The sequence below is a fragment of the Astyanax mexicanus genome, chromosome 11, assembly GCF_023375975.1.
Source record: "Astyanax mexicanus isolate ESR-SI-001 chromosome 11, AstMex3_surface, whole genome shotgun sequence".
Lineage (NCBI taxonomy): Eukaryota > Metazoa > Chordata > Actinopteri > Characiformes > Acestrorhamphidae > Astyanax > Astyanax mexicanus.
Genome location: NC_064418.1, coordinates 19,443,460 through 19,455,000, shown reverse-complemented (window position 1 = coordinate 19,455,000; position 11,541 = coordinate 19,443,460). Strand labels below are relative to the sequence as shown.

Below are 11,541 nucleotides of genomic sequence, written 5' to 3'. Positions count from 1 at the left end.
TTCTGAATTCCGGGAGATTATATGTGACTCGCGGGCATCAGGGAGCCACTACCGAAATGCGGGAAACTCCCGCAGCTTCAGGGAGACTTGGTTTGTCTGCAGTTACAGAGCAAAGTTAGCTAAAGAAAGAGCGAGAGCAATAAAAGCGGGGTGTCGGCCAGGTGCGCGGTTAGTGAGCGGCAGTGGCTAATGCTAGCGGCAGAGAAACAAGGCAAGAGCGCTGGCCAGGCACGTGGTTAGCAGGCCGCGGTTAGCAGGCTGCGGGTGGGAACGCTACCTGGTGCTGTAGTGATGTGTCGTTCGCGAACGATCCGGCTCTAAGAGCCAGCTTTTTGAAGTGAACGATTGGGAGCCACAATGGGAGCCGTTTTAGAATCCTATTTGGGAGCCGTTTTTTTCCTTCAGTATCTCTCTGTCTCTCCGCCTCCCTGTTGTTGCGCTTGTGCTCTGCAAGTGCCACAGAGCCGACAGTTTTTTTCCAACGTCGTTTCCCAACGTCGTGCCTTAATGTCTCTGTCCGCATGTCAAGCATGTGCTCCACACATCTGACCAATCACACGCAAAATATATATGGGGAGCCGTTTGGGAGCCGAAAGAGCCGGCTCTACACAGTAAGAAAAGCCATTAGAGCTGCATCTCAAAATAGAGCTGAAAATCCCATCACTACGGTGCTGAGCATCCACCAACACACAAGACCATAGCGGCTCATATTACACACAGTAAGACCTTCTTAGGCACATACACACTCAAATAACCCTATTATAGTGCTTTGGGAAAATTTATACTTGCACAGTTTCACATATTTCCCCACCTGGATACAGGATACAGAGAAGACACAGTGAGACGGAGTGTTCAGTGTGAGCTATCTATTTCGTATCTGTCTCCTGTTACCCACCTAAGCCACAGTCTAGTGCCCGCCTCCCGGCACTGCTCCCTTGATAGGGCTGGATGCTTCACATTTCAAATACAAAAACCCATTCAAACCAAAAGAATATATATTAATGGAATTTATATAAAATAAATAAATACTTAAATGTGACCATACTTTTAAGGGTGTCACACTAGCCTAGCCTGGCTGGTTACCATTCCGGCTATCAGACAGCGGCCAAGGTGACTGATGGATTTTCTTTCTCTTTTTTTTCACATACTTTCTGGTTGATGTTTTGGTCACTTTTGCATTTTGTCAGTTCTCTCATCGTAGAGGTAGCATGGGGTGGTCTCTACAACCCACAGAAGTGGCTCAGGTAATGCAGCTCATCCAGGATGGTACGTCAATGCGAGCTGTAGCAAGAAGGTTTGGTGTGTCGAGAGCATGGAGCAGATACCAGGAGACAGGCCAGTACACCAGGAGACATAGAGGAGGCCATAGGAGGGCAACAGCCCAGTAGCTGGACCACTACCTCCTCCTTTGTGCAAGAAGGAACAGGAGGAGCAGTGCAAAAGCTTTGCAAAATGACCTCCAGCAGGCCATTAATATCCATGTTTCTGCTAAACTGTCAGAATCCATGAGGGTGGTATGAGGGCCCAACATCCACAAGTGGGGCTTGTGCTTACAGCCCAACATTGTGTAGGGCGATTGGCATTTGCCAGAGAACACCAAGATTGGCAGATTCGCCACTGGCGCCCTGAGCTCTTTACAGAGTGGCTGAAGTGTGTCAGCAGTTCCTGCTGGATAAAGGCATTGATGCGATGCACTGGCCTGCCCATTCCCCAGACCTGAATCTTATCCAGCACATCTGGAACATCATGTCTCCTTCCATGGATTATTTTCCACCAACGCCACATTGCACCACAGACTGACCAAGACAGGGGTGTCCAATTACGTCAATCGCGATCAACCAGTGGATCGCACAGTACACGTTGGTAGATTGCGTCTCCTTTAAATGCATGTTCCATTTAAGTTGTTTATGGTGGTGGGCAGGTCAGTGTATATTAAAATAGCCCACCCCATAATACCACAGCCTGTTTGCCTCAAGGAGCATCTAACTTTCGGTTTATGCAAAGCCACGCTTTAGGTACTGTTTGTTCCCATATTTTAATTGACTCACAAGATGAGTGCATGACTTGGCAAGAAATGTAAAATGTAAATATTTTAATTAATTGTATTTTTTTTTAAGTTAAATTTAGAGTATTCAGATGTGAAATGAGTTTTATATTTTTTCTTATTGGAAGGCCCTGCCTCTGCTTTCCCTGCCTCCGCCATGATCTGCTTTCTCTCACTCACTGAACAATTCCCGTCCAGAAGGGGGGAAAAACACTGCCTGCCTACACTAAAAACTGATTGGCTGTCTCACAGACTCTTTGTAGAGAACAGGCCAATCAGAACCCTCTCCGTTTTCTCTCTCTCTGTGTCTTAAAATAGCCCACCCCATAATACCACAGCCTGTTTGCCTCAAGGAGCATCTAACTTTCGGTTTATGCAAAGCCACGCTTTAGGTACTGTTTGTTCCCATATTTTAATTGACTCACAAGATGAGTGCATGACTTGACAAGAAATGTAAAATATACATTTCAGTGTGGAGTGGGAGAAGGACTATTTTTTTTTACAATGTCAAACATCAGCAAATTTTAGTCCTGCAAACTGACATTCAAATTAAGTTGATGGCTGAAGAAAAATCTGAGAAAATGTGCCACATATCTGACAGCATTTTTTGGATCAACCTACTTATATGAATAAGGCTTTTCCCACATGAAAATAATTAAGTTTAGAAATCGGTCCACACTAATGGTCCACACTAATGACCACTTGGAAACCTGCTTGGGAATTGGAATCATCAGCTGCTGTCCAGACTACGCAAACCTGGCTGACACCATTCAGTGTAAATTATCTGAATAAGGTTAGTGTGATTTTTTTTTTATGAATTGCCCTGTATTGCAGAAAATATAATCATGAAGCTTTAAGAAAATGAGGCCTAGTGGATTATGATGGCCTGTTCACTGGAAAAGTAGATCTCGGGCCTGGAGTAGTCCAGGTCTGGAAGGATATTCTTTGGGAGAACATCCACCGCCTCATCAGGAGCATGCCCAGGCATAGTAGGGAGGTCATACAGGCACATGGAGCCACACACATGTAAGAGCAGAGTGTGAAGGTTCAATTAGCAGGGTAAGAGCACAGTTTTGCCCAAAATATTGCAATGCACACAACATTATAGGTGACATACCAGAGATCAAAAGAGGACAAATTGTTGGTGCACGTCTTGCTGGCGCATCTGTGACCAAGACAGCAAGTCTTTGTGATGTATCAAGAGCCACGGTATCCAGGGTAATGTCAGCATACCACCAAGAAGGACCAACCACATCCAACAGGATTAACTGTGGACCATTGGAATCTGTCTAAAGTGATGTTCGGGGGCTAACCCGGATTGCATCCAAAAAAACGTAAAACCACGTCTGCCCAAAACATGGCAGAATTAAATGTGCACCTCAGCTCTCTTGTTTCCACCAGAACGGACAGTTCAGGCCATCATAATCCACTAGGCCTCATTTTCTTAAAGCTTCATGATTATATTATCAGCAATACAGGGCAATTCAAAAAAAAAAAAAAAAATCACAATACCTTTATTCAGAAAATTAACACTGAATAGTGTCAGCCAGGTCATCTCAGAAAGCTGCATAAGAACAGAGGTATACTATTCTACAAAGGTTAGATTGGCTGGCACCAGTAGCTGGTAATATGCTATTTTCTTTCGTGTCAGTGACATATAATGTAGTTAAATATTTTTCATTCAAGGTGTTTTTTCCAAACCAAATTACTTTGTAAAGCATTTAGGTGCTCTTATCTGGGGAGCTGTTAACTTGTGGTTTCTGAGGCTTGTAACTCTGATCTTGTGCAACACAGAAAACTCTTGCGCTTTCTTGCCTGGGGAAGTCCTATTGAGAGCCACTTTTATCATAATATTTTTGATGGCCTTTGCAACTGAACTTGAGAATAATTTCAAAGTTCTTAAATGTTTTGGAATGACTGACACTTATTTCTTGAAGCTTTTTTTTTTACTTAGTTAAGCAGTTATTGTCATAATATCTATTAGAACATTACTCAAATATTCACTGTTTACCAACTCTAAAAAAAATAGAGATAAATAAAATAAGAACATTCTTTTATTGTTTATGTAATGGAGTTGCATTTCAACAGTGTTCACCAGTTTGCAGTGCAAATATAAGAGGGTTACTGGTGTGAAGGAATAATGGTAATTAGGAATCTAGTATCTTACTTTCTGCTTTACTGCTGGTATCTTCATATTTTCAGTATATGTGTCATAATTATTCATTTTAAAATCTTTTTTTAGCTCCTGAGATACTTAACTATGAGCCTATCACCACAGCATCAGATCTCTGGTAAGTCTGGAAGCTGTTGATTTAAAAAGCCTTAGAGCTGGGGCTAAGTATTTGGGGGAAAAACTTGTCCTTTTACTTGTTGTGATTGTGGTGGCTGTGATCTTGTTGTTTTAATAGTAAAGCTTGTTTATTAATATAAGTTTATGTAAATGTCTGTAATTTTTTTATTTTCATTATGTACTAATCTGCTGATTTAGTGATGTAATTATTATTATTTATTTACCTCTGAATATAACTATCTATTTCTAGACCATCAGATACCTAACAAAGCTATATCACTGAAGCCATATGTGTTTGTGTGTAATATTTCGTCATCCTCAGCGGCAGATGGGATTGATCTAAATTTATTATTCAGTCGTAAACTAGACAGATGTTTAAAAATGAATGCGTTTGTGTTAGCTTTGCTCACTGCTGTTTTATCTTCTTTTGTGTGTAAACATCAGGAGTGTTGGTGTAATTACCTACATGCTCATCACTGGAGAGTCTCCCTTCGCCGGCGAGGACAAGCAGCAGACCTTCCTAAATGTCTCCCAGGTGAACGTGGACTACAGCAAAGAAGCTTTCGCCAGAGTGTCTGAGCTGGCTGTCCATTTTATCAGGAAACTGCTGGTCAAAGCTCCAGAGTACGTTTCTCCAGTTTAAGTTTTTAAAAACTCTTAAATTCCTTTGGCTGAAGACAGTGGGTCTTAAGTTATATTAAATACCAGAGGTTTTAAAAATGCTAAATCTTAACTACAGTTATGTTTTTTTTAATGTTTTTTGTTTTTGCTTATTTAATGGTAGACTGAATTAAATGATACTGTAGGCATGAGCAAGTGTAAATTTAAGTATAATTTTAAGTTGACCTATGTTTGGACTAGTGCTACAATTTCATGACTTGTTTGTCCAGTCTGTCCATTCTGTCCAAAGAAACATGCATAAATAACTTAGAAACCTACAGCACTTTTTAGACACACGATTATTGCAATAAGGCAAAATAAACCATTCTTGCATCGAATCCTAGTGTACTACATACCAGAAAATCAACCTAACCAGTTTCCCTGTTCCCCAAATAAAGTTTGTTTCCTGTTGAAAGCTTTTTTACTGGAGCTACAAGAACTGTAATTTATTCTTTAGTTTTGAGTTTAGGGCTAAAGTATTGGGGAAAAAAGCATAAAAAATAGCAGTAAAGTTATTAATCTAGTAATGCCCTCTAAATACTAGAGATGGGACCGATCCGATACAATATCGGTATCGGGGCCGATATTGACGTAATTTAAGGTATCGTATATTGGGCAAGTGCAGCCGATCCACTTACTGATCCATATTCCAGGCCGCAGCTGGACAATAAACCTGCCTGTAAGGTTAACGCAAGACACTGATCCGGATTCCAGTTCCACAGTTTACCCTGAACCCCCAGCTGACTGAGTAAACTTTTTTAACTGTTCGTCTACAAAAAAATGTCGATTGTCTGGAGAGTTTTCACTGTGGAAACATTGAACAGCAGAACGGCTACATGTAATATTTGTAAAATCAGTGTCTGAGGGGTGAACAGATTAACACACCTGCAGTCTGTTAACCTAGCTAGCACTGAACCGACAGCTGCAATCTGGTGATGTAAAAGTATGAATTACAGACTGGATTAAACTATAGTCATAATTCACATATTCTATAAAATGTGGACTGTTTCAGCCTCATTTATGTAACCTTAATAATAATAATAATAATAATAAACTAAAGGAGCCCTTTTATAGGTATTTGTATCGGTATCAGCAGCTTTATATCAGTTTTATATCGGATTGGAGCTGGAAAAAAGTGAATCATCCCATCACTACTAAATACAAATGATCATAAGAAAAACACAAAAAAAAACATTTGTGCCCCAAACCACACAGAGTGCTAGCTAATATCAGATTTACAAAATTAGATTTGTTAGTACAGTACGCTGCATCCTGAAGTGTGCTAAGGACAAAAGACATGGGCAGAGTTGGATAGATGGTATAGCATGGCCTAGCCAGCGGAAAATAAGTAATGCGTGTGTTAATAGCATAGTGCAAAATTAGCTTAATTAACAATTCTTTAAAAAACATTAATTCCATATTATCTTAGCATAAAATTGTTCATTATTAATGGAAACGGTCAAATATTTGCTGAAAGAGTCCAAACTATGATGTGTGTTACAATATATTCTGTAAATTTAGTTTTTGTTTGGTTAAGTGACTGAGCGAGGACTCCTGTCATCATCACCTGCATAGGCAGAGAATATATATATAATGCTGATTGATTTGTAGAATTTTGTTAGTTGGCAAGTTGCCTTTCACGTGTTTCAACTGTCAGAATCTAACTCCCTTCAAGTGAAGGCACGTCCTGCAGCAAAATTGTATTGCAAATGACTGTTAATCTACAGTTACAGTAGATACAGGAATCACAAGCAGAATCTGTTGTACCCATACTGCTGTGGGGAGTGGGTGTTTTATTGGTCACAACAGTCTGTCTATAATTTTGGTGCTTTAGTCTGGACTATGGTTTGCAGCACCTTTTATATCTGCTCTTTTGGCTCGGTTTAAAGCACTTGTAGCCATAAAATTTGGCAGGTCGAAGTGGAAATTGTCTGAATCCAACACAAAACATTAACCAGACTCTCCGCCTGCCTGTTTACAGGGACCGCCCCAGTGCTGCAGACTGCTTGAGTCACCCCTGGTTGTGGCAGCAGTGTCCAGGCTCTGAACTGGTTTCCCCCAGCCCACGGACCCTCCGGGAGAGGATAGGCGGCAGCAAGTGGGCCGTCCCACCCGAAGACAGAGAGGACAAGGAGAACATTTTGGACTCATCATCTCACGCCAAAAGGTTTCGCTTCGAGGAAGATGTGCAGGCCACCAGGGAAGGAAACATCTAACAACAGTTTTCAAATGGAGAGTGCAAACACATACACACACTCTGTAATTGTCTTTAATCTTTATCTTTTTTATTTCCCTGCCCAATCATCCTTCGTATTAAATCCTGCCAGCAACTTTTTTTTTTTTTACAAATTTTATTTTGGCTTTTTCCCATTTTCTCCCGTATTTTGCATGGCCAATTACCCAACCCACTCATTAGTAATGCCCCAACAAACCAGGAGGGTGAAAACTAACACATGCCTCCTCTAAAACAAGTCAGCCTCCGCTTCTTTTCGAGCTGCTGCTGATGCAGCATTGCCGAGCAGCCAGCGCACTTGGAGCGCAGCGACTCTGTTCAGATACATCAGCTTAATGGCAAAGCTGCATGAGCGGGGGTTTGAACCTGCAACCTCCCCTTTATAGTGGCAGCTCTTTAGACCGCTGGACCACTCGGTGGCCTTCTGCCAGTAACTTTTAAATAAATCCTCCGTCCACACCAAAGATCACCTGCAGGTGATGCAGTGCTGTTCTACTGTCGCAAAAAGAATTGATATTTCTGTAACTAATCTGGATAAATGTCTGTTTCCTGTCCTTCTCGGTATTTAAGCAGCTCTTTTTTATGTTGTGTGAGATTTTATATTTTGTTTTAAATATCATCCTGTATCAGAATTTTCTGTGGAAATTATTTATTAGTGGATGAACTTCAGTAATGTGCCTGTTTCTGCAAGTTTTTAATTCATTGAGGAAGCTGCCAAGGCCAGTATTTAAGAACTAATAGTCCAAAGTTTCTTCTAGACAGCAATATTTAAAAAATTATACACAAAAGGGAGCAGATTAATTATTATTAAAGTTTTATTCTCTGAATCACTGTATGTGAGACTGGACAGTAAGAGGGGAAACTAATGTTATTTTATTATAAATAAAAAGGGCATTGTATTATTGAAGTGATTTAATGGAATGTTCTCACGCCAGTAACGTTAATGAGTATTTACGTTTCTGCCAACAAACAAAACTGCCTTCCTGTGTTGAAGCCTCAGTGTGTGAGGGTATAATGTATGAATTATGGTCTGTTTGTGCCCTTAGCAACGAAACACTAGTCGGCTTCTTTATGAGACTGTGACTCATTTTAAAGTCATGCCACACCTCAGATTGTTCAGATACATTTTCTCATTCATCACTTCCTCTTAGTCACTGGTGTCATACAGCACTTAATCGTGGATGGGGAAGTATGTTGGAGAGAGAATCTACCAGTCTGATCTGTGCAGATTATAAGGAAGTGTGTTTTTGTTGTTTTGCTGTTCTTCCTATGCTCTTACACAAATAAACTGGCACCCTTTCAGCTCTGAACCTGTGTGACACAGCAATGTTCCGTCTGTGACACTGGCTCTGTAGAATAGACTGGTTTGAGTAGGCAAATAGTAAGATTAGTTAATGCTGTAGCCTTGAAATTCCAGCACACTGGTTGTTCTATATCAGTAGTGTCTGACTTTTTAGAACTGCATATCTTTTATTTTTGCTAATAACATTCAAAAACATTCTATTATCTCAGGGTTAGCGGTATCTCCACACCTGTTTTTGCTGTGAAAACTTTAACTGCACATCATACGTTCCGTTTTATTACAATTATAGCTAGAAAAACAGTTAGCAAATAAAGTCAAAAGTCACATGATTACGCACAACTACAGAAGATTATACAATTTGATATTTTAAAAAATAAAAATAAAAGATAATCATTGTCTGTTTTATCTTTGCTTTTTTCTGTTATGTAGGTTTAAAAAAAGAATGGGGGAAATGAGGGAGTGCTCGCCGCTAATTGGTGCCATTTTGTTTTGATTATTATTGTTAATGTTATTATTGAAGTAACTTATGAATCGTGTTATTTGAAGTTACGGGGGCAGCTGAATGAGATTCATGAGGATGTTATGAATGAGGGAAAAGGAAGTTTAGTTGATTTACGAAAATAAATATGTTAATATTATGATGAGTTCTTGAAGGGGGCAGCGAAGACCCAAGAGGTTTGGTTGTTCTGGAGCTAAGTTACCCTGCCAGACAACAGAGCAATAATTTTGGTGATTTAAGCCACAAATCAAGTTGAAATTTGATCAGCTTAATGTGATGCAGAAAAGTGACATTTTAAACTGATTAGCTGAATAAATTCTTTTGACCAGTCATATACACAGAGGTCCAAGGTCTCCTTCAACTTCTTTACCTACCACTGTAATCAGCTCCGCCTTCAGCGGAAATGAAGTATAGTTAAAATGCAGGGTGTGAAATGATGTAAGTTTTTTTTAATAATTTATGATTGGATTATTCATGAACTAAAGCTCCCAGGTATGGCTGTGGTAATATCAATTGTAACATTGGCCGATATTCTGTGAACACTGCAGTATGAATTTGATAGTAGTGTGTTCAGACAGATGAGAAATGTAGATGAGAAAGTAAAAGTGATGCGTTTGTGCAGATAAACATGGAGACAAGTTGTGTATCTGGTCTCTGATCAGAACTGGACATGTTGGTACTGTGGGCTGAGGCAGTGGAGCCATGTTGTTTGCTCTGTTGGTGTAAGAAGGTCAGAGAAATGTGTTTGTGTTGGCTTGATGGTTTCCTCGAGATGGTACCCGGCTGCCCCCAGAAAAAGACTTCCCATTGTCTCTAAGGACAGGCATCTCCTGTCACGGATTTCTAGCAGCGTGCCGTCATCTCATGAAGATTGAACTGGAAAAGCTCCTCAGCTTTGTTTGTCGGAACTGGAAGTATAGTGAAAACAGCTAGGCCTGCATGTGTTTTGTTTAGTGATGCACCACCATAAATTAAAGAGATGTATGTCTATTTTGAAATTTGATAACTTTTTATAATCCATGTTGAAATTAAAATATATTGAATTAGTGTGTAAATTAATTTTTGTGTCTAGATTTAATGAATCTAAAATCTGTCTTCATGCAGCTTCACACAGAGAGGGATAATGTAACCGATACGGGTTTTTGATATGGTTGCAGTTTAGTGCCATGACACAACAGTATGTACCAAATTCTGTGAATGACCCATTCTTCATTGTATTCAATAAACACAATCAAATCCTTTTACGGTGTGCATTGTTTATTTCTCTCTATTTTTTATATAATTATTTAGTAGTTTAATATAATTATTCTGTACTTCTATAAATATAATTATTCAGCTTTCAATCATTTTCTTAAACTGCTAATCATATGTGATGCATCTGTGTGGCAGTGTGAACAGCAACAACACACTGAATCTGATATATGTTCTGATTTGGACCACTTAAACAACACACAGACACCACAGCAACCTACTCAGATACCACATCAACCCAAACTAAAATGCGGATAGTAGCACTTTCCTGCTGGGCTGGCTAGCTCTTAAAAATGTCCAAACATGTTATGGGTTGTGAGGTGTTATCCTGTGAGGTAGACTGAACACAGGCCAGTTTGCTCAGGGTAAGGCCAGGTAAATTATGGGAGTTGGAGTGAAGTCTGATAGTGTGTGCAGGTGAATTATGGACGTTTAACCTAACTCCATCCACAGTGTCATGTGTATGGAGAAAACACAACAGAAAATGTAGCCAGCTAACGCGCGATGGCAACTGTTTTTTTATGTTAATACTACTATTAACACTATATATATACTACTTAACTACTTATATACTACTTTCTAAAATTAAAGACATTCAGAAAAAAAAATAATTTAAAGTTTTTAGCTTTTAGCTCCATTCACCCGTATTCATAAAGGACTCACTCACGGGCCCCCTCTAGAGTCATTTCATGATATAACGGGGAATATGGTACAGTAAAATCACTTTTTACTCATGTCATTATTAGTATGGAAGGTGTTCTTCAAGACTGTCTTGGTTTTATTGTATAACAATCTGATTTGCTGGTTTTAAAGAATTCTGAAATCTGGTTCATGCACAACCGAATCAACATTTTTTTTTAGGTTTGGTGTCCAGCTACTTCAAAATGATACAGTAATATCACTTGTTACTCATGTTATTAATAGTATGGAAGGTGTTCTTCAAGACAGTATTTGTGGCATTGGATAACAATTTGATTTGCTAGTTTTAAAGGACTCTGAAATGTGGTTTATGCACAACCGAATCAAATTTCCCCAAATGATACAGTAATATCCTTTGTTACTCGTCATTAATAATATGGAATGTGTTCTTCAAGGTTTTCCTTGACTCATTGGATAACAATTTGATTTGCTGGTTTTATAGGATTCTGAAATTTGGTTTATGCAAAAGCGAATAAAATTTTTTTCTACGTTTGGTATCCAATTACTCCAATGATACAGTAATATCCTTTATTGCTCTTGTCATTAATAGTATGGAATGTAT

General features: G+C 39.3%; 1 protein-coding gene across 1 annotated transcript in view; it reads left to right on the top strand.

Annotated features, from left to right (window-relative positions):
* stk17b (serine/threonine kinase 17b (apoptosis-inducing)) overlaps positions 1-10,270 on the top strand; it is a 35,280-nt gene extending 25,010 nt beyond the window's left edge. Inside the window, exons 5-7 of the mRNA XM_007238856.4 lie at positions 4,287-4,335; positions 4,779-4,958; positions 6,976-10,270. Coding sequence (XP_007238918.1) covers positions 4,287-4,335; positions 4,779-4,958; positions 6,976-7,210 — 464 coding nt within the window. The 3' untranslated portion in view covers positions 7,211-10,270. The remainder of the gene's footprint in view (positions 1-4,286; positions 4,336-4,778; positions 4,959-6,975) is intronic.
* The last annotated feature ends 1,271 nt before the right edge of the window (positions 10,271-11,541 follow it).